The sequence below is a fragment of the Furipterus horrens genome, unplaced genomic scaffold (assembly GCF_987537825.1).
Source record: "Furipterus horrens unplaced genomic scaffold, mFurHor1.1.pri manual_scaffold_1, whole genome shotgun sequence".
In the NCBI taxonomy this organism is placed as follows: domain Eukaryota; kingdom Metazoa; phylum Chordata; class Mammalia; order Chiroptera; family Furipteridae; genus Furipterus; species Furipterus horrens.
This window is the reverse complement of record NW_028327171.1, coordinates 181,295,534-181,319,264: the sequence shown is the minus strand read 5'-3', so window position 1 is coordinate 181,319,264 and position 23,731 is coordinate 181,295,534. Positions and strand designations below refer to the sequence as shown.

At 35.9% G+C, this 23,731-nt stretch overlaps 1 protein-coding gene across 1 annotated transcript in view; it reads right to left on the bottom strand.

The window, feature by feature from the left end:
• Positions 1-3,934: 3,934 nt before the first annotated feature.
• PMS1 (PMS1 homolog 1, mismatch repair system component) overlaps positions 3,935-23,731 on the bottom strand; it is a 70,078-nt gene continuing 50,281 nt past the window's right edge. The window contains exons 11-14 of the mRNA XM_090281738.1: positions 17,285-17,770; positions 14,120-14,250; positions 9,494-9,654; positions 3,935-4,283 (exon numbers count right to left, since the gene is read on the bottom strand). Of these exons, the coding sequence (XP_090137864.1) occupies positions 4,119-4,283; positions 9,494-9,654; positions 14,120-14,250; positions 17,285-17,770 (943 nt within the window). The 3' untranslated portion in view covers positions 3,935-4,118. The remainder of the gene's footprint in view (positions 4,284-9,493; positions 9,655-14,119; positions 14,251-17,284; positions 17,771-23,731) is intronic.

Sequence of the window (23,731 nt, the reverse complement as noted above, 5' to 3'; positions counted from 1 at the left end):
GAGGGAGCAGGGAAGAGAGGGAGAGAGAGAGAGAAGGAGGGAGAGAGAGAGAGAGACATCATTTGGTTGCTTTCTGCATGTACCCCGACCAGGATCTAGAAAAAGGTAACAGAATAATTACTCATGCAAAGGGAAGTAGTTTACAATCTGGACATTTTTCAATTTGGCTTTGCAGGAACATTTGATTTTTCTTTCAATACTTACCTTTCTTTCAAAGTGGAAATAGTAGAGCACTAATCAGCTGTGGGGACTTAGCTGTGAGTCATTTAATAATTCTGAGTTCTACTTTCTTGTCTATAAAATGGTTGGATTAGGTCACCTCAAAGATTCTCTTCAGCAACTATGAATCCATGAACGCTGGTTTGTCTGACTCAGTCTAGAATGCTCCAATTCCAAGAACAAGTCTGGTTCCCTTAAATACTTTAATATAATTACTGGAATTTTAATCTGCTTGGCAACTTTGGGTGCCCAATAAATAGATTATAATGATATGTTTAGGTAAGAAAGTAGGCTGTGGTGGGATGGACTGCAATTCCTGCAATTTCAGCCACAAAATCTGGTTAAAATCACACTCAAAATAGCCAATAAAAATCACAAAAACTTGTCCTTCTGAACTCAGGCCTAACATTATTCAGTACGTTCTATCTCTAAGACATCATAGGCATTGTTGGACCGTATATGGGTACTCTCAATGCAAAAATGTCAAGGGGAAAGGGTCCTACAGGCGTGACCTCTGCATGGCTTTGGCGTCGCTCGTCTTAAGAGCACCTTGGTGTATTCACACCTTAAGTCTTTCCTCTCCCCGGCCAAGGCCCAACCTAATGAGGAAAATGGGCAATTGGGGTGAGGCTACCCTTCCCCTCCGTATCTTCCTGCCTTGCATTTAATTCCCAGAGCTTGCTCTCCAGCCTACAACAGCCATTACTTCTACCCTGGGAGCTAGGGCTTCACCAACTATGGCACCCTCTCTATCCACTTTGTCCCACAGTGCAAGGCATACTGCAAGAGTTTGTGGGAGAGAGGGAAGGCCAGGAAGGTGGTTCTTGGGGTTGGGGCTTCGGTCTCTGCCTTGGAAACCAGGAGGCAGCGTGTCAACTGAACTGGCCCTGCCCTTGCCCATCTCTGCTACCCCAGACTCCTCTTAGAAAAAAACGTTGCAGCCGAAAAGTTGAGCTAGCATTCCTAAGTGGCATCAAGGAGTGTTTTATACTTTTCTTATTTTTCCCCAAATACTTCCATTGACCCTAATGACTCTTTAGGGCCTATACTTGATTGAAGGCAGCATAAAGGTAAAGAACATGAGTTCTGGGATGTCTCAATAGTACTTAGAATACTGTTTTGAAGATCAAATGGGATCATACAAGGTAAGTGCACAGTGTACCCAGCAGATGGTAAGTACCTTGCTGTCATTACTACTAACTTGATTTGGCAGAATCCAGAACTGGGAAGAAAAAGTAACGTAAGTTTATTCATCTAAGAGGCCATTGTAGGGCATCTTAAACAACAACACACTATATCAGCTGGAAAATGACTCCAAAATTTTGCTTAGGGCTGGTACAAATGTATGATGCAATTTTGTCATCCTCTGCATCTCTCTGAGCTTCTTTCCCCAATTTACCCAGTAAATTTAAAAAAGGACCACTTCCAGAAAGGTCTGTCTGAGAAGGGCCCCCAATTTCTAAAGGGGTGAAGAAGAAATAGTATTTTGGTTATGGAAAAAAGGGCAGTGTTGATAGGAGAAAGGCCTGGTTATAGGTAGAAATCCCAAGTATCACAATTTGCACCTCTTATAAAGGTCTTAAGAATAAAAAAATCCTTCTTGAGAAATATGGGAGGTGGTGTGAGTGTGGACAGGTATCTGGTATATTTTACTTTATACAACAAATATTCATTGAAATCATGTTTCGGTTTTCTTTGTATCTAGATGTACTGTGGGAACTGATTTTATAAAGGACACATGAAGAATGAATAATCTTTTCTGTTAAACATGTAGATCTCCCCATATTCTGACCAACTGTAACACCAAAGTCCAAAAATTTCCATATAAGAGACAACAACTTCTAAACTGTTACCTCCCACCCCCCAAATACAGGTAAATGGCAGGATTTTCAGTTATTTTCTTTTTTCTTTCTCTTCATTTTCTTACTTTCTCCCACTTCCTGTCTCACCATTCTACAAGGATTGGCAACTTCTGTCAGGTATGTCAGCTGAGTCTGTATGACTTCTACCTGCATAGGACTGGATCAATGTACTAGTCAGTTCAGATTGCCATAAAAAAATACTAGACTAGTGCTTGAACTACAAATATTTTTCTGAGTTCTAGAGGCTAAAAGTCCAAGATCAAGTATGGTATCTGAAGGTCACCTTCTCTCCATATCCTCACATGGGATAGGAGGAGAAAAGGAAAGCAAGCAAACTCTCTGGTGGCTCTTCCTTATAAGGACACTAATGCTACCATTATGGCCTTACCCTTATGACTTCATCTAAACCTAATTACCTCCAAAGGTCCCATTTACAAATACCATCACATTGGGGGTTAGGGCTTCAACATGAATTTTAAGGACATAATTCAGTCCACAGCACCTAGTAACCTAGTACATCAATCACCTAAGAATACAAGGTATCAGGTTGATGCAAAAGTAATGTCCGACTTTGTAAAAAGAAAGTTTTAGTATTTATTAAATTTGTGCCTCTTACAATTTTTTGATGTCACACTAATGTATCTTATTTTTTCAGATTATCAAAGTATTGTTCATAATTGTTCTCAATATTTGCACCCATGTTCGTCCCATCTAAAGACCACAGTAGAAATGTTTTACTCCATGAGTTTCATAAATGTGCCAATGCAAGTACAGCAGCAAAGTCTATTCAGAGCACTTATAGGAACGATGCAGTGACTGAAAGAAGTTGCAGGCGGTGGTTTTCCCATTTCCAAAATGGGGATTTCAGTTTGAAAAGTGAGTCAAATGAGGGTCATCCAAAAAAACTTGATTCCAAAGTGTTGGAAGCTGTTGTTACAGAAACCCCCACCATCACCTCTAGGGAACTTGCAGAACAATTTAACGGAGGCCATACAACCATGCTACGCCAACTGAAAAGGATCGGAAAGGTTTCAGTAGTTGGAAAATGGGTCCCACGCGAACTGTCTCCAGAGAATCTGCAACAGTGTGTTTGTTGCTTGTTGTGAATCATTGTTTTCACGACACCTTCAGGCACCATTTTTAGGTAGGCTTGTTACAGGTCATGAGAAGTGAATTCTTTACCATCAGGTTAAATGCTGCTGATTGTGGGTCAGTCGAGGAGGAAGAAGAGTTCAACAGTCAAGAGGAGGACATTACCAAAGATCATGTTGAGTGTATGGTGGGATATGAAAGGAACTGTCCATTACGAACTGTTAGACAACAATCAAACAATTACTGCTAATTCCTACTATGAACAACTTCATCGTCTGAAAGCAGCTTTGAACCAAAAGTGACCCTCCTTAGTCAACAGAAAGGGTGTCATCTTCCATCACCATAATGCTCGTCCTCACACAGCTCGACACACCAAAAGCTTCTTGAAAGAGCTTGATTGGGAAATATTGCTTCACCTTCCATATTCTCCTGACGTTGCTCCTTCTGATTATCACTTCTTTTGGGGACTACAGAACCATTTTGATGGTCTTAGGCTGACATCAAGAGAAGAGGCTGAAAATGAGTTGGATTCATACTTTGCTTCAAAATCTAAAGAATTTTACAAGCTAGTTGACAGATGGAATGAGGTTCTAGAAAGCAAAGGAGGTTATGTTAACGAATAAATATTTTCATAATCATGGGCTTTTTCATTTTTAAAATAGACCTCGAAATCGGACATTATTTTTGCACCAACCTTATATTTTTCCATTTTGGTGTTTACAACCCATTATCATAAAGATTGGTTCTTCAAAATAAAATGACTAGTCTATATTAGTTTATTTCAGTTTCTACAATTAAAAAAATTTTTTTTCAATATACATACAAGCCAGTGAATCCTCACTTATAAAATAATCACTTAACACAGTACAGACATGGTTCAAAAACTGATTCATACTTATGACCAAATCAATTTCAACAGTAACTAATTTTTTAAAACATATTTAATCATGTAGCTTCTGGAAGATGGGTTAAATGATGAAAAAATGGGCGACCATGAACACACCCTTTAATTTCATTTCCAAATTGGTGATTCATTCTGTTGATGATGTCTTGGATGTCCTCCTTTGATAAGTACATGGGTAGCTGCCTAGATAGGCGTACTGCTTCTCCCTGTGAAGAGAAAGCCATACATTTTACCGTGATATACCCTGAAAAACATGTTATTTGTGGCCAGAAGACAGAAAATTCATTATATTCTTTTTAATATTCATCCACTCAATAAATATTTATTAAGCACCAATTATGTGATAATGTTGTAGGTTCTAGAAATACAGTGGAGAACAAAACAAACAAGATCTTTGTGTTGTGAAATTTACATTTTAGTTCAAAGACAGAAAACATAAAAAGACAAAGCAAATCCCAGTGAGTAATATGTATAAAATTAAACTGAGCAACATGATAGAAAGTAATTGTGTGGTTAGGAAAAACTTCCTTGAGGTGACATTTAAGCTTCAATTTAAACAAGGAACCGGTATGAAAAGAACATGGGTAAAGAAAAGCATTTAGGTAGAGGGAAAAAAATGAAATGATCAGTGTAAGTGCAGCATAGTTACTAAAGGGAAGAAAGGAACAACAAAAGTAATGAAGCAGGAAGCAGATCACTCTTTGAGGCAGGGGGCACATCACCCTTTAAGAGGGGCTGAGCAATTTGAGTTTTAATCTGAATGCACAGGGGAGTAACCAGAGGGTTTTTAAGCAAGAGCCTGACTTTGTTTTTACAATTCACATCTGGCTACTGTATGAAGCAATGGTTTGAGGCAATCACTGTAGTCCTAGTGAGTGTTTTTGACTAGGGTGATAGTGGAGATGGAGGGAGCTGTGAAGACTCCTGACATGAGTTGGAGGTAGTCAAGTCTTGCTGGTAAACTGATTATGGGGGATGCAGAATCATGGATCGTGTCCGCATTATTGGTATGGTAGCGCTGTTTTCTGAGATAGGCAAGGCTAAGAGTTTGGGGGTAAAATAGTATTAGTAAAGCTGGCTTCTTTTTAAATTTATTTTTTTTAAATTGTTGGACTTCAGAGATCTTTTTTTTTTTTTTTTTTTTTTTTTGGAGGTGATCATTGTTTTTATTTTTAAAACAATTTAGAATTTAGTTTGATAACATTATTTCAGGATTAGTTTCCTAAATACATTCTCCTCTGCACTTTTAAATGCAGTTTTTTTTTAATAGCTGAGTTAAGTGGTGTTTTTTTAATATATATATATTTTTTTCAGATTTAATGTGTTTTATTGATTAAAATATTACATTTGTGCCAATTTCCCTTCCCTCTGCTCCCCTCCACCCGGTGGCCCCCCTCCCTCCAGTTGTCCCCCCCTTTTAGATTATGTCCATTAGTTGTGCATACAGTTCCTCCCAACCTCTCTCCGTCTATTCCATTCCCTCCTACCTTGATCCCCAATTCCTATATCATCTCCCTCCCTTTCCCCATTCCCCCTCCCTGTTGACCTCCCCCCAATATGCTTCCCGTACCCACAGTTCCTTTTCCACTCTCGTTGCCTATTTAGTTTGCCTTTGTTTCATCTCCCTAGCTTCTGTTTTTTTTAAACCAGTCCCTTTAACATCTCATATAACAGTGGTTTGGATCTAATGAACTCTTTCAGTTTTATTTTGTCCTGGAAACACTTTCTCTGTCCTTCTATTCTGAATGACAATTTCGCTGGGTAGAGTATTCGTGGTTGTAGGTTTTGGATTTTCATTACTTTGAATATTTCTTGCCAGTCTCTTCTTGCCTGTAGGGTTTCCCTTGAGAAGTCAGCTGATAGTCTAATTAGGACCCCTTTGTACATAATTCTTTTCTTCTCTCTTGCTGCTTTTAAGATTCTCTCTTTATCTTTAATTTTTGACATTTTGATTATAATGTGTCTTGGAGTGGTTCTCCCTGGGTCCAGTCTCTTGGGAACTCTCCTTGCTTCCTGGACCTGCAAGTCTATTCCCTTCCCCAAGTCTGGGAAGTTCTCCTTTATTATATTTTCACTCAATTTTTCAAGTTCTAGTTCATCTTCCTCATTCTCTGGCAAACCAATGATTCTTATGTTGGGCCTTTTATAGCTGTCCCAGAGGTTTCTGATCCTTTCATTGTTGCTTCCCATTTCCTCTCGCTGCATTGGTTGACTGCTTGTTCCTTCTCCATATTCCAGTTTGTTGAAATGAACTCTGGATTTTATTTCCTTTCCTTCTGTCTCGTATGCGGTTTTGTTCCTTTCGTTATGAAAGTTTTTCGCTTCTTTCATATCTTTTTCCTGCTCTTTTGTGAATTCTGTAAGCCACCTGATAACAATGGCCCAGAACTGAGCCTCTGACAGGTTTCTTATCTGTTCATCTGTCAGGTTCTCTATCTGCTGTCTGGTGAGTTGTGTTACCGGGATCTCTATAGTTGTCTGCCTCATTTTGACAGATGCGTTTTGTTTTCTTGGGCCGGCTGTAGGGGGCAGTGCCTGTGTACGCGTCACAAATCAGCGAGCGGCCGGCGCCTGCCTGTCCGCGACCTATTTCGCCACCCTGTGGTGCTTTCTTTGGGGGCGGGGGTCCAAGATGGATTCACACAGTTATTCAGCTAGGAGACCGGATCCGTCCTCCCGCCCCCCTGGGCCTCACTGTTCAAGGCGATGCGGCGGCCGCTCTCCCCAGCGCCGGAGTCGCGCACTGCCAGGGGCTTGACGGATCCGGGATTCCCCGCCGCCCGCCGTTGTCCAGGTGCGACCGCAAACAGCACTGCCCTCTTTAACTCTTACCTGCCCAAATGGCACCGCTGGTTTATAACTTCATGTGTTGGACTTCCGTGTAGTTTTATTTTCTGGAATTTCTAGTTATCCTTTGTTTTGAAGTAGTTGTATTCCTCTCTAGTTGTAGAGGGAGACCTAGCGTGTCCGTCTAAGCCTCCATCTTGGCCGGAAGACTTCAGAGATCTTGAATCCTAACATTCTCTCTAACCACACACCCTCTCCTATTACATTCCCAACCATCCTACTCTTTTATTCCAATTAAACCTATCTTCTTTCTTCAATTTGACCTTTAATTTCCACAATCCCTCCTATTCTCCTGGCCCACAAGTACCCTTCTGCCATCTTTCTCTATTTAAGATATAAATAATGAGTAAGAAATAAAGAATACTATCTCTAGCTTCCTGCATTCCTTTTAGACTTCTACTAAAACCTTTATATCCCTCTCACAACTAAAATAGTTTCATGTATATATAATGTGCTCAAATTTATTCACATACCCTTTTGTTCTTCCACCAGTCATGTTGCTATGCCCAACCTTTGGGTAAATTCTACCAAACACTGCTGGAAATTGATAAAACTCCTGGCTGGATCCAATACCAATGTTAGCTCTTATGAGCCCTCAATGGCACCTGAAAATCTTACTCTTCTCTAATCAACCTTCCCTTAGAGTGCCGACAGCTCTTATTTTCAAACCTTTTCTGCCATAGCCAAATCCCTAATGTCTCTCCAGCTCCTTCACCCTCAGCAGATAATTCTCTTAGTCCTTTAGCACATGAATCACACATGACTTCTATCAAGAGTACCTCAAAATACTTTTACATTCACTGTCCCTCTCCTCGTTGGCTTTTGATTCAAAAAACAATTTCTTCTTTCTAAAGCTTATCCCATCTTTTTTCCTGTCTCTTTTGGAACATCTGCTCTCCAATCTTTTCTCATCACTCTTTTCCTACAAAATTCAATACACACATGCTAATATCTCTTTTCTTCCTTTCACCATCATATGACTTGCTGCCTACACTTTTTCACCACTACCCCGCTACTTGACCAATGGCAAATAAGTGTTTTTCATCCGTACTATTTTTCCATTATGGCTGTCTACAAGGTTATTACTGCCATTTAGCAGTCATACCTATGGTCTTCCAGCAACTACTACCGTATGAAGAATGTGATACTACTTCCTTATATTTAAATTTCTTTCCTCCCTTGACTTTTTATATCCACTCCTCTCTTGGTTCTCCTTTTAGCCTTTGATTTTTATGTTTCATCTAATTCAACTTGACCTTAAATGAAGCATTCCTGTGTTTATGGTTCTGATAGAAGTTCTCATTTTTCCTCGGTAATCCTCCTTAAGAATTACATCTACTATTACCTTAATGTAACGAGAGGTATAATATTAGCAAAAATACTTATATCTAATCCCAACAACTTTTCTCTGTTGTTTCTGAAAATTTATTTCCTTCCAAATGTTTTTTCAGTACACAAACCACTACCCACAACTCCTTCAGCCTTTATTTTATATTAACTCTTTCACAAGTTTCCTTTCCTGTTTCTAGAAACTAGCTATGCTGAACTGCCCTAAATAAGCTGAGAAGTTCCACAAGACAAAGCTCTTAAAGGGCTCACAGAATGCTACTGAATACGTACAATCTTCAGAAGTGGTAAAAAGTGGACTTCCCTGTTGAGGAAGTCTGACCCTCAGAATACAATGGGCAGACTATGACTTTAGTCTAAAATGAAAATAGCTCCTTTTTTAAAAGGGAGAAAATAAATTTTACTAAAGATCAGGTTTATTTTAGAAATAATACCTTGAGGTATAATACCTCAAATAAGGGTACAATTACTGCTGTTTTCCCACCGCTATCTTATTTTGGACATTGAAAACTTTATAATCTTCCTCCATCCTCTATTACCTTTCAATTTATTTTTTTAACCAACCACAACATTTCTCATTTGTGGTAGACACTGCTAGAAAACTAAAATTTCTATTTATTTAATGATCTACATCTTTCACTTTCCCTCTCCTCTTTTGCTCTTGAAAAGATCACAGCTTAAAATCACATCGCAGTTCTGTTTTAAAAATATTTTTAAAAAATATTTTATTAATTTATTTTTAGAGAGGGGAAGGGAGGGAGAAAGAGAGAGAAACATCAGTGTATAGTTTCCTCTTGTGCGCCACCAACAGGGACCTGGACCGCAATCCAGGCATGAGCCCTGACTGGGAATTGAACAGGCGACCCTTTGGTTTGCAGGCTGGTGCTCAATCTACTGAGCCACACCAGCCAGGGAACATTACAGTTGTTTCTAAACAAGTATTTGGTATGAAGATGGAGCAATTCTAAATCCCATCTAAAAATCAAAAACCAGACCATAAAAACAACTTCACTACAAAATGTCTAATGCATAAGGCTCAAGGAATGATGTTACAGTAAGGATCCATGATAGAGTTTACCACAATCAGTCTTAAAGGAGTTTTCTTTTTTTAAATAATATTTTCTTCTTATAAGTTCCTTACAGGAACTTTACTATTTTGAAACATTTATTATTTTATTAATAATAAAACCGAAGCTGACCTACATAACTGAATAATGCATACCTCTAAATAACTTATCACTTTGCGAGGTCTACATTCAAAAACTTCTTTTGCATTGTTGTTGATTATAGCATTAAGAATTTCTTTTAAATCCATCACTCCATAGAATGGAAGACATTTAGCCATCCCTTCTATTTCCACGTAGTTTTCAGCAATGGAAACACCTAAGAGAAAAACAACAACATATATATTGTTAGTTTAGCTGTGTTCAAATTACATTACAGAAACTACATCTATTAAAAACAAAACCACTGTTTAAGTATTTAGAGAACCTTCATAAGAGGGTAAGATAGTCAGGACAAAGTTTAGTTTCTTTTTTGGAGAACAAATAATAATTTCCGATAGAATTTCATATTCACATTAAGTCATAAGTGTTCACAGGAACCACATGATCTTTATATCATTTAATCCCAATGACTGCTGTTCTGTTCCCTACGTTTGTTCAGAAGATTTCTTTTCTTTGGAGAGAAAATGGAGTCCCATGATATTCATTAAAATAAAACTGCTCTAAGTGTTTTAACAACTGCTGCTGTTCAAGTTCTATCCTACTGGTTTAATATCTAATATGAAATGTGGATTAACTTACAAATTATTATAAAAATACTCATATAGTAACTTTGTTTTCCCACTTTATTGATATAACTTACATAACATTGTAAGTTTAAGATGTACAAAGTGTTGATTTGATAAGATATTGTAAAATGCTTACCACCATAGTAACTTACTAATATATTAGTAATTTGAGGAAATGAAATACTAATGTTTATTAAAAATATTTTACTAGGACAGTGTTTAAAACTGATATGTCATCTATTATTTAACTTACTCTAAATAAGCTAGTGATTAAAACTAAAAACTAGCTGTATAATATATGAATATATAATTAGATAAAATATTTATAATAGCATATATTCTAAAGCATAAAATTGGGTATTAAAATGCATTTTATGATTTTGGACAATAGTAAAGACTTGTTTTCTTTGGCTATATATGTGTAACAGTGCTCTTAATATCGAAGTCCATGCAATGTTACCTTCAAGTTAAGAAAATGAGACAGTCCAATGTTGGAAAGTGGTATAAGTTGTAGCTATAAATGGATGAATTAAAAAAAAAAAAAAGAGGAATGATGCAGCTTGAAGAGTTTCAGATCCTGGTACATCAATGATCCTATCCTTAACCTATTCTCAGTTACAGACTTGTTCCTTAATGTGATGGCAGATGCAATAATAGTACACTAAACAGAGCAGAACATCCTAATGTTCTTCCTGGGACACAATTGGAAAAGAGTATAAGAAGATATATAACCAGCCATTAAGCAATAAAATAAAGAGTTCAGTGAACAGAGACAAAATGAGAGTTCGAGCAAGCAGTGGAACTTGAATGGGACTTGAATCAGGGTTCAGACAGGCAAAGAGGAGGTAGCAGAATATTCTATTTCACATCTTTTTACGTATTTATATTTTGGAAGTTTACACTATATACCTGTCAAGGGCTTGCCATTATTGTTGGTTTTGTACCTTTTATAACATAATTTGATTGAAAAGTCTAAAACTGACTAATTTGCTGTGGAAAATTGTACACATCTCACAGAATTACTTGTGGACACGGGTAAAAAGTATTTGGCAACAGATGAAGAAATTGAGCAATATTTTAATCTCCATACTTGCAAAATTCAGATATGGAAAACTTAAAAGAGATATTTGGAACCATGTAACAATAAACTTTTAAGAAGTTTCAATAAAATTCTGTGAAACGCTTCCCAATTTTCAAGAAAAATACTTCAATTTAATAAGTGGTTTGACAAGTTTTCATTTTCTAAAACATGGAACTCTTATTGATGCAAACAAAAAGTTATGCCCCTTAATAAGCAAAATTCTTAGGGTCACATTCAGAATCTTTTCCCTCAGGGCCAGATGTATTCTTCTTGTCTTTCATATACCGTTATCTGTATCAAACTGTTGATCCAAGGTTAAGTCCAATACAATAAAACTCTCACTAAAAGAAAGAGAAATGGGCTTAACATGGCATAAAAATTAATAAAGAAAAAAGGCCCCCCAAATTAAGAAAGAAAACATGAATGTTTTTAACTTGCTGTTGTTGACAAGAGAAATAATGCTGATGATAATCTAAGTTAAATCCAAACAAATCACATAAATTTGCCGATGACTGTCTTATTCATTTTTACATCTTTGGTACTGCGCAAAGTACTGGCATTCAGTCGTAGGCAGCCGTCCGTCTGGAGAGACGATGGTGTGGCTTCTTAAGAGTCTATCTGCACCGCCGAGAATGGCTGTGCAGTCCAACTCGGGAGTGACACAGCATCTGTCTCCTCCCGTGTTGAATCGACATCTTGCGATGACGCTGGAGTGTCCTCTCCAGTGAAGCTGAAGCTACAGAGCCTGGGCAGGGTGATATGGAGGGTCTGCTGTTGCCCATGCAGCAGACCCCCCCTCTCTTCGCAGCTGAAGGGTCCAAGGGAAAGACGGAGTCAATACAGCTTGGCTTCAGGTGCGCCGCAGGAGTTGCCGGTGTTGACTACAACGTCAAACCGCCTTAGGGACTCCGGCTCCGGATTTTCTGTCGGGGTTTACTCCCTTAGCCTTTCCCCTGAAGAGGTATGCCGCAAGGCAGCGGAGGTTTTTTGGAGTCAGAGTTTTCCTTCTCTGAACTGGCATTCAGTAGGACTTAAAAAAATACTATCTACAAGCTAAGTGCTGAAAGCATCTGTCAGACAGAAAGTTACTGGTTAGCTCAAAAATAAATATGCTCTTAAGTTAGGGTAGTTACCCTAACTTAAAAAAAATATCACTGTGATTACATTGTTTAAGAAAAAAAATGGCACTGGCCACCAACACCAAAGAGTTAATTAGAAAAAAAATCTGGCTACACAACACTCACACACCCTTTTGTTTCACACTGCAAATAAATTTAAAAGATGCCAGGGGTCTCAAAGAAGAAAAATTCCTATGAGGACTAGAAGAAATTACTATCAGTCAGTTTAGGTCAGGAAGAAGTACTGGAAGATTGGAAGAATACCTATCACTTTTGAAGACCTATCACCATGACATACTATGTTAACTGATTGACATAAGTACTTTTTGTCTAGTTTCCCACTATTTCATGAAGTAAATATCTCAATTTTAATAGGGAAGCAGGATAATAAATTCGTTAACAGCTAGGTTCTAAAGGTAGATTGCATGGGTTCAAATCCTGGTTCTACCACAAACTGTGTTCCCTTAAGCAAACTGGACTTCTCTGTACCTTGATTTTTCCATCTATAAAATGGGGATGGCAACAGAGCCTACTTCCTAGGGCTATTGGAAAGATTAATGAATTAATACATTAACATTAAGAATAGTGCTCTACGCAATAATAATTATTCAGTAATTACTAGTTGTTAGTGCTGAGAAAACATTTAGGTTTACTATCCCATAAAAACAGTTTTTAAATGGCAGAGTTGGGATTTGGACACTCTTTATTAAATCTAAATATCCAATGTTGAGGCAGGAGGTAAGAAATTTGGGTGAGGTATCCTTAAAACTGAAGAAGTCAAATAACTTAAGTTTAGAACACCAAAGTATTTTTAGTATATACCTAAATTTCATGGTTTTGTACATTGTTTTTACTTTTGAGGTCTCAGTAAAACATTCCTTTAAAAATATTTTGGTTGAACTTTGTTTTTCTACACTTTGGTCATGACAAGTTTAGGAGTGGGTGGGAAGGGGGAACAGCACTCTTCATGGTGCCTTTGTACCCCTTGATATCAACCGAGGAAGCTAGGGCAGAGGCAGTTAAGTATGGGAACTATGAAGGAACAGAGAAAGGGCCATCCAGGAAAACTGAAGTCTCCTAACTGGAAGAATTGTTTTTTTTCTCTCCACCCAGAGAATTTCCATTCCAGACAAACAGTGTTATCACAGTCTTTTTGGCAAAGCCATGGAATCAAATTATCCACTCTCCAAATAGTAAAGAGTACTGATGTTACACATTTTAATTGACAAAACAACTACACGATTTTGAGAAAGGAAAGATGTGCCCTGACTGGGGTGGCTCAGCTGATTCAGCTCTGTCCCTGCAAAGCAAAAGACACAGGTTAGATTCCCAGTCAGGGCACATGCTTGGGTTGCGGGTTTGGTCCCTGGTCAGGGCACGCAGGAGAGACAACTGATTTATGTATCTCTTGCATCGATATTTCTCTCCCTCTCTTCCCCTCTCTCTAAAAATAAATAAATAAAAATCTTAAAAAAAAAAAATGTTCCTTTTTGTTAGGTCATTCCAGTAAGCTGCATATTTACTTCTGCTTCATCACCTAAAGAAGTATTTAATAACTTAGCTAAACAAATAAGGCAGTTTGAATACTGTAACAAAATATGGCAAAAATTACAATAAAACTACTTGATTAGTTACGAAAATGCAAATGCAAGGGAACGGACTGAAAGAGATGCCAAACTTGCTTATTTCTGACAGACGTGACATGTTTGAAATATGACTTTTTATACAGCTGACATACTTTTGGACAGACAAAAATAACCGTGGTTATCTCTAAATTATGAATCCCAAATGTGCCTCTTGGAACAAGATTAAATTTTCCTTTTCCAAGTCAGGAAATATTAAACCATAACATCATACCTGGTATCAATTTTATTTTGAAACCATTTGCTGTAAGTCGAGGATCGGACAGGTAAGTTGATCCACTGGATGTTTGGTCATCTGCTGTCATTTTATATAAAGTCTCTAAATAATGAGATCCATTAAAAAGACTGAAAAAGAAATAATGGCCCTTTAACTTATTAAAAATGAAAATAACAAAATATATGAAAAAAGTTAATCCAACACCCTTTTGAAAAGTATTATTAGTAACCAAAATACAAACATATAAATAGCTGTGTAAGAAACTTTTTTACATTTTTGTTAGTATTTTACAGAAGACCTATTACATACAATGTACGCGAGGAAGAATAGATATGAAAAAGTTTTTATCTTCTAGAATGTTACAAATAAGATGTAAAGTAAAAAAATGTGCTCTAATACAAATGAAAACTACTTATAAATAATGCCATTTATACCTTTAAACAGACACAATAATACATTGTCAAGTTACTCATAATTTCCAATTGTTTGTCAAGGTTTCTTCAATAATAAAAAGATAAGCATATACCTTTTTTGCCCAGGAACTTATACATTTAGTTCAGTCTGGGAGAACTTCCTTCCATCTACTATGGACATGGCATGTTTGCCAAATGTGGCATATGAAATAATTCTGAGTAATACAGGCTGTAACCAAAATTCTGAGATAGCCAAAGATTATCTAGGGCACAAATTAACCTTTCATGTTGGTTTTAGGCTTGATCATAGTGCTCAAACATGTTTTTACAATGAAGTGTCTTTTGGGGTTGACATGTGAGTAGTTACCATTTTCCCATTCTGTCAATGAATATTTGAGTATCTACCAAGTGATAGATACTCTTATAGGTGTGCATGGTACTGTGCAATGTTTCAGTACAAGATTATAAACTGCTATTTCTTAATTACAATCCTGTGCTCTTGAAAAAGTAAATGAATAGATGATGTTTTTGCATACTGTCGCTGAAAGGTAGAGGATTCCACTGGCTGTGGGAGATGTCACAGAGAGGAAAGCTTTGGCTACATATCAGGTGTGCTCTCGCTGGTCTAACCAATATTCAGAAAATCTCAGTCAGTGGTGTTGACGATGATATAGTGTAGCAACAAATGGTGCAGGCTCTACAGTTACTGTCTAGACTGGACTATTGAATCCAACTATTCATTAGCTGTATGAGCCTAGGTAAATTACTTAACAGTTCTGTGTTTCAGTTTCCTTATCTATAAAATATAGATAATGGTTGTACCTATCTCGCATAAGGTGTAAAGATCATGAAAGCAAAGGGCTCAGTGAAGTTCCTATCATAAGTCTCAATAAACATTAACCATTATTATTATTGAGCTCTTCGTGTTTTATAGATATCTAAACTACTCTCTTCAGAGATAAGCTACATAACCCTCATTAGAATTCTAGTGAGAAAACTGAGCCAAACCCATAATTACCCTGTCTATGGCTCAGTTCTAAAAAACTTAATATTATTAACTGTGATGGGGATGCCACATTTCAGAAAGTCCAAGATATACCCTAGCTCTTTTTAAAGGAATAAACAGAAAAGGATCAGATATTTGGACTGTTTTAATACAGCCTAAGGCTGCATTAATTCTTTTTCTGATTCTTTCTTTGACAGTGTCCTACCCCAATCTATGCTACAAAAGATGCTGGATTTTAATTACTGTTGCTTTAATTATGAAAGATAACTTTAACAAATGTTTTCCTGTGTTTTGGTCCCTTTTTCCCCTTCTGGTGACAGGGTCTTTAACATAAAGGTTTTGATATATTTTATAAATAATCTTTGATTTATTCTTAGAAGTCTAACACATAATTATGCAGTGATGTGTCCTGGAGAACAAATTCTAATTATCTTTTCAATTTCAGGTTTTTGTCTCCTTTGTAGTACATGATTCTCTTCTACCTATGTCAGACTTAAAAAAGAAATAGTATAAAGAAGGGGAATATTAACATTATTAGTTATTCATTTTTACAGAAAATATGAAATAGGATATGAAAAGGAAACTCCCTGTTTTATAACTGGTAATAAAATTAGTTCAGGCAATAATAATCAAAGGATGAAACCATTAAATGGAAAGGTTGATAGGGAACTTAAAGGTAGAGGATCAGGCTATCAGCAGCTGAACCCAGTGATAAGTGCCTTTTGATACGATGAAATATAAAGCACATAGCAGCATTTATTAAGCAGTCTTATCAGAAAGTAGAATATAAATCTATTCAATCTCCCTGAGTTAACTTTCATTTAAATACAAGAGAGAAAAACAAGTTGACCATCACAAGGAAGCAAAGAGACAAACTGAGACAAGACATTCCAATGAACAAGTGTCAGAATCAACAAAAAGTTGATGGTGTGATATTAAAAGATTTGTGAGCATTACAAAATGTGATGGTTGACTTTGTTTAGATACAAATTAAAAACTTAAAAACTATAGAAAAGATATTTTGAGACAATGAGGAACAATTCCAAGGAATTATTATTGCATAATTTATGACAAAGGCATTGTAGTTATATAAGAAAATAGCCATTTTTGAGAGCTATATACTGGAATATGTATGGGTGGGAATTGTTCGAAAATACTTTAGCAAAGGAGAGAAGATATGCATACACACACACACAGGCAGACAGAGTAAATGTGGCAAAATCTTAAAAATTGATAAAGGTATTCATTGTTTAATTCTATTTTGGTATATTTTTGAGCTGTTAAAGAACTCACAACAAAGAAGAGTTATGACAACCTAACTTCAAAATTATCCTAGGGAAGTCACTAATATACAGAAGAATTGAACTTCATATTTTTTAATTGCAGAACTATGTAGAATATTTTTAATTTATTTAAAAGCAATTAATTCTACTGAAGATTAGAAATATAGTTTTTAAAAGGTTTCTTTAAATAAATATCACTTTTCTCTACTAGTTTCATTTATTGATTTGAGTGAAAGAAAGAGACATCAATTTTGTTGTTTCATCCATCCATCCATTCATTGGTTGATTGTTGTTATGTGCCCTGATTGGGGATTTAACCTGAAACCCTGGTGTATCAGGATGATGCTCTAACCAACTGAGAAACCCAGCCACAACAACACTTTCAACTTTTTACCTTTAAATTCTAATCTAGTATGGATTAATGTCTTTAGAGTTAAAATACTGTATTACTTTACCATACCTCTCTGTTAATATAATTGGTTTTTCCAGTGGTTCTGCAGGAAGTTTATGATTCTCAAGAAGTCTTTTAAATAGCAGGGCTTCTTCCACTCTATATGGATTTAATAACATTACCTCTGTTTTGGATGTAATTAGCCATGCATCAGGAAACTTGAGATTGTGAATCAAGCAAAGTTCGTCCTTTTCTTCTAGTTCCAAGTTCTTGTGTTTCTCAAATTTTTTTTTAAAGTTTTCTATAGAAAAGGGAATTTGAACTATTTTAATGTTTTGGTTATTCTTTTTTTCAATTTGCGACTGAAAAAGCTCATCAAGTTTTGGCTGATTAGATAATGATGTTTTCAACTTGTGTTTCTGTGCCAAATTCCAAGAGCTGGAGGGTTTTATCTTTTTCCTGCTATCTTGTGCTGATATTTGTGGCTGCTGTTCAATGGCTCTCTTGATTTGCCTATTGTATCGTTCCAAGTCTTTAGCAGCCCTCTCTTCATATCTATGAATAGAGATAAAACAGACTAATGAGGCCATAATCAGAAATATAATAACCATCTGAAATAAATTTTATAAAAAATAAGAGTTGACATTCCAGGTCTTGTAACGATGAAAAAGCTTATATTGGACTATCCCTTCCATATATACTATATATATATATATATATAAAACCCTCTCATACATGAACAAAATATTGATACCAACCATTTAAAATAGACCCCGAAGAGCAACCAAAAGCAGGAATAAATTGGAATGGGTACAACTCTTAAAAGAGAACCACATTTATAAAGCCTTTACCCAGAGAACAGTCCTCAGCATTAAGGGACAGCCGCAAGAACTCAATCAGAAAGCTGCACCCTTATTAGCTTGAGTCAGCAGAACACAGAGCTAAGTTCTTGCTTCCAAAACAACTGAAAATTGAGGGAGAAAATCTTATGTGTGGAAATCAAGAGGAAAAGAATTGCTAGATAGCTAAGTGAGCTAAACTGAGATTTCAGTGGCTACTCATTGCAGGAAAAAAAGTTTGGACTTTGAATTCCACAGAATTAGATGGCGTAATAAACACTAAGCATTCAATTAAAACTGAAGGAGGGCCACATCTTAGGGGTAAGAAAAAAAACTGTCTTATAGCTATGGAAGCCACCATAGGAATAAAGGCAAAATTTAGTTTCTCTAACAAAGAGTAAAACAAAGCCTTCACAAACTCAAGGTGATCTGTCAATAATTTAAATGCCTGACAGAACAAAATTCAACACTTTTCAGAAGAAAACAGAATCAGAGTTTCTACAACATCTCAACTACAATGTCAATTATAAAATCAAAAGCTATCACTCAAGCAATAAAACAGGAAAATAAAACAGTTACGGTCAAGAGAAAAAGTGACCAGTAGAAATCAACCTCAAGATGACTCAGATATTGGAATTTGCAAAAAAAAACAACAAAAAAAACATAGGTTTTTATAAATATTTAAGGACTTAAAAGAAAAAGATGATCATAATGAGAGAAGAATAGGAGGACTCTCAAGAGAGAAAGGAAATTATTAAAAGAGTCATATGAAAAAAAAATCCTAGAAGAAACACAATACCTGAAATGAAAAATTCACTGGGTATGCTTAACAGATCAGAGAGGGCAAAAAACAGGGTCAGTAAAACAGAATATAGATCAATAAAAGTTATCCAATCTAAACAACACAGAGAAAAACAATTGAAGGAGACTGAAAAAACACCTTAGTGACCTGTGGCACAAGCAGCAACCCAGCATATATATAACTGAAATGCCCATCTGTAGATGAGTGGATCAAAAAACGGTGGTACATTTACACAATGGAATACTATGCAGCAGAAAGAAAGAAGGAACTCCTGCCATTTGCAACAACATGGATGGAACTAGAGAGAATTATGCTTAGTGAAATAAGCCAGGCAAAGAAAGCAAAATAGAATATGATATCACCTGATACAGGAAACTAAGGAACAGCACAAACAAATGAACTAAATAGGACAAAGAGCAGAATAGCAGTCAATAGGGGGGAAGGGGGAGGGAGAGAAGGGGGATAAGTAAGGGAAGGGTCTATTCAAGGAATGTGTATAAATGACTCATGGACATGGATAACGGGGAGGGATATGAATGCGGGAGAGAGGGTGGGCTGTGTGGGGGGTAGCAATGGGGGAAAAATGGGACAACTGTAATTAAAAAACCAAAAAATAAAAGAAAAAAAAAAAAAGAGAGAGAGGAGGGAAAATATCTGAAGAAATTATGGCTGACGACTAATCTGGAGATATACATTTTACATATCAAAGGTCAGTAAACCCCAAGCAGGATAAGTGTTTATTTTTTCAGTTGCTACTTATTTCTCATTTTAGAGTCATCAGCAAAAAAAGTTGCTCAAATAAACTGAACAAATCCAAACCATCTAATTTAATTTCAAAGGTACAAAGTAATGAATGTTTTAAAATCATACTGGGTGCAGCATAATTGTTATATCAACCCTTTTCTAAAAAAATGAGATATCTAGGTCCTTCTCTCAGTTCCTAATGCTCCAGGCCTAGGTTGAAGTCAGGCAGTACTGTTTTTATTGAAAGAGTTCCACGGCTGATTCTAATGCACAGACAGAACTGAAAAGTACTATTACTGAGACAGACTCCGTGGCTTGGCTCTGCCACTTAAAAGCTGTGTAAACCCTGGCAAATTATTTAATTTTTCTGTACCACAGTATGGATCACCTACAGCTATTTCACAGTTTTGATATGAGGAATAAAATGTATTAAAATGTGTCAAGTACTTAGAATAGTACTTAGCACAGAGTAGTAGATGGAATGTTTGCTACCATTATTTTCTATCAAGAAACATATAATGAAAAGGGAACACAATCTAATGGTAAATAATTATTTAACCAATCTTGCTAAATTTTTTTTTTATTTCAGTTTTAAATTTTAGACTTGAGACTGTTATCTCATTTTAAGAAACTTAAGAAATTGGCTGAATTCTATTGTGTAGGTAATAGACATAAAGCATTTTTAAAGGAGAAATCTGAATAGTCTTGTGTTGGGAAATAAAAATATATTATTGGGAGAACTGTATTAAATGTTAAAAGTGAAACTAGGAGACAAAAACCCATAGCATGCTGTGTAGTTTATACTTACTTAGTATATGTTTGCTTAATAAAGAAATGTTAGGGGGACAAGAATGTAAAAAAGACCTTGTTTCTCTGTAAACCAGATAAGAAATGCCTCTGTTGGTTATTTACCATGCCATATTCATAACCTTTTACATTATTTTATCTCATTTCTACTTAGAATCTGAACTTCTGAATTAGCTATATAAAACACATGATTAGTTTAGTGTCAATAGTACTAAAATTAAGTATTTTTAGCTTCTGGACATTCAAATTCAAGATTTCCTGTACAGAGGAAAATGAGTTCAAGATGAAGGTCAACATTTGTAATTAATTATAAAGTGAAAATTTTCACATATGGTACTAATCTTTTGATTTACTCAAGAAGTCAATTTCATTAGTTCCTTGAAAAATATAAAAAGTTATGTCCAAAGGAATATTAAGTGAATGTTAAGTAAAAACAGCTGCTACCTTTGACTTATTATTAAGGGATTTAGTAACTCGAATGGGAAATACTAATTCTAATTTGAGAAGTAATCAATTAAAATGGTGTTTTCGTGACTAAAGATTACATGTAATTACAGTTTATTTACCATTTTCAGTAATACCCCAATTACAGTTTATTCTTAGTTATTTTAAGTAGAAATATGTTCATACCTACTGAAAATGAAAGTTCAAATTAACATTAATTGACTGAGACCCCAGGGGCAGTGCACATGCCTTAACCTGGTTTCTAATCCACTAGAAGAGAGGAAAACAAGAGGGGAAAAAAAATCCAGAAAGGAAGACCTGAAAAATAGAAATACCCCTACTCCACAGTCTGTCTTAAGTTCTCAGCAGAAATCCCTGATTCTAGTTCTTTTTCAAACTTTTTGTTATGGTTTCAGAACCCTTCCATGATCTGGCCTGCCTTTCCCCATCTTTCTTTATCACAGGTCCTATCATAGTTCCTATCATAGAGGGCATCTTTCAGTTCCTGAATAATACCATTCTCCTTCTGGTTTCTGGGCCTTCTTACATGCTGTTCCTAGAAAATTCCCTACACCTTTCTGATTGATTTCTGTTCAGGAAAGCATTTTCTGTCCCACTGATGAGATTAAGACCAAATGCTAAGTGTTTTCATAATTCCCTATATATTTTTTATTTTAAAACTCATCACATTTTATAATTATTTTTCAATTGTCTTCCTACCTAGACTGAACCATTTATAAGTAGAGAACGTTTATTTACAACTGTTTCTGAAGTGACTAGCCAGAGTACACAGGGCCTTGTACACAGAATGCCTGCAATATATATTCCCGAATATAAGGAAGAGGGAAGAAAGGCAGGGAAAAGACTGGGAAAGGAGGAAAGGAAGGAAGAAAAGAGGGAGGGAAGAGGGAAGGGAAAGAAACAGGAAGAAAGAACAGAGAAAAAAGAAGAAAATAGAGGATGAATAAAAAGACTGGTTATCTGCGGAAGAGAGGACTCCTCTCACAACCTTTAGCACTCTTGTGGAATTTACCATCATGGAAAGAATTCCAAATAAAGAGAAGTGGTAGTTAGTCTTATTAGTGTGACACTTCTGTTCCACCATCTCACTAATCATGATTTTGGACACAGCCAATCATGGTCTCAAGACCTTTGGCTCTGAAAGATTCTAACACAGTAATTTGTGATATGGCAGAAGCTCTCTGGTCTCAAGATACCTTCATTTTCTTCACAGGCTTCTATTTCTGGCCTGCATATTAAACTAAATATTGACTAAGCAAATGAAAAATAATTTCAATCACAACAGAGAAATTTATTTTTCACAGATTAAAAATCTGACTACCATCATAGACACTCATTCACTATGTGTGTCATTTATCTTGTATCATAACATACAATATCTTACTTAACCCTCACAACTGTGGGAGATACTGTCCACACATTTTTACAAAAAGCTAGCGAAGAGAGAAATGGGATACAATGTAAGTACAGCTTCAGCGGTTTGCTTTTGACCAACAATGCCTCTTTGCCTGCCTTAGGCAGTAAGATAGAGAAAAGTTTGGGTTCCAGAACATTGCCTGATGACAAACTTTCAGATGAAGCCTATTAACCATAATCCTTGTACCCTAACACCTCGGGACCTACAAAGAGAAATAATGCTGACATTCCTAAAAACTAGAACATTACTTGATATTGTGAGGCTGCATGATGAGAGCTATCTTAAGCTGTTACACTGTTTCTACTTCCACGAAAACTGGAAACATCTATGCTTTTATTTTTGTATTCTCAGACAGCTATCAATACATCACCTCCCTGGCACATGCAACTCAACTTTTGTGGGTTTGCTATACTAAAAGTTAAAACTGCACAGTTGTGTCTTCTAGGTAAAACTGAAGACAATCATGTCTGACTGTTATTTGTATCCTGATTCAAATAGACAAACTTTAAATAATCTGGCATTTAAGAAATAATTAGAAATCTAAACACTGAATATTTGATATTAAGAAATTCCTGTTTTTAAATGTTATGACAATTATATTATGGCTATATTTAAAATAAAAGTATCTTTATTTTTTACAGATACATGCTAAATATTTATGAAATAGATATTATCCTAGAATTTCCTCCAGAATAATGATGGTAAAGCAGGGGAAGTGAAGTGATGGAGGTATGGATGAAGTGGGACTGACCATGAAATGATGCGCTCAGTGTGTTTTTTATCTACTTTAGTGTATATTTGAGAAAAGAAAACATGACAGCCATCCCCACCAAAAAAAAAAAAAAAAAAAAAAAGTATGAAAAGAGAAGTTAATTTATGGAGGGTTTGCCTGCTGGTATAAATAGTGGTCTTCATTATTTTAAGTTGATAGTATCTTTATAAGACTGGATAAGCTAATGAAAAAAAATTGGTCAAGTATCCACATATTTTAACTCCAAATATAAACTCTGGATGATAGGTTACATTAAAAATTTTCCTCCCCATGTCTGACACAGAATTAAGACGGCTTAGATAATAATATATTATTGGAACTATAATTCTACTCTTCCACATTCTGGTGGGCTAGATTACTCATTTTTTGTGTTTATAATAAGTGCCATAAGTCAATTAGAACTACCCATCATATTATCTGGGAATACTTATTCAGATCATCTGACCTAAAGATGGCAAGCAATATATAGTAATTTTAATTAAAGATAGATCAAACCACCTATTTACTTACCAAAAAACTACCACGGTTAAAAGTTGCCAATATATAAAACAAAAGACTTTTGAAGGGAGTCTTACTACTGAATAAGGAACGGCATTAACAGCACTAAATTGAATCTGCAACAATGTTATAATTTTTAAACAAACAGTTAAGGCTTGTACCAAAAAAAACA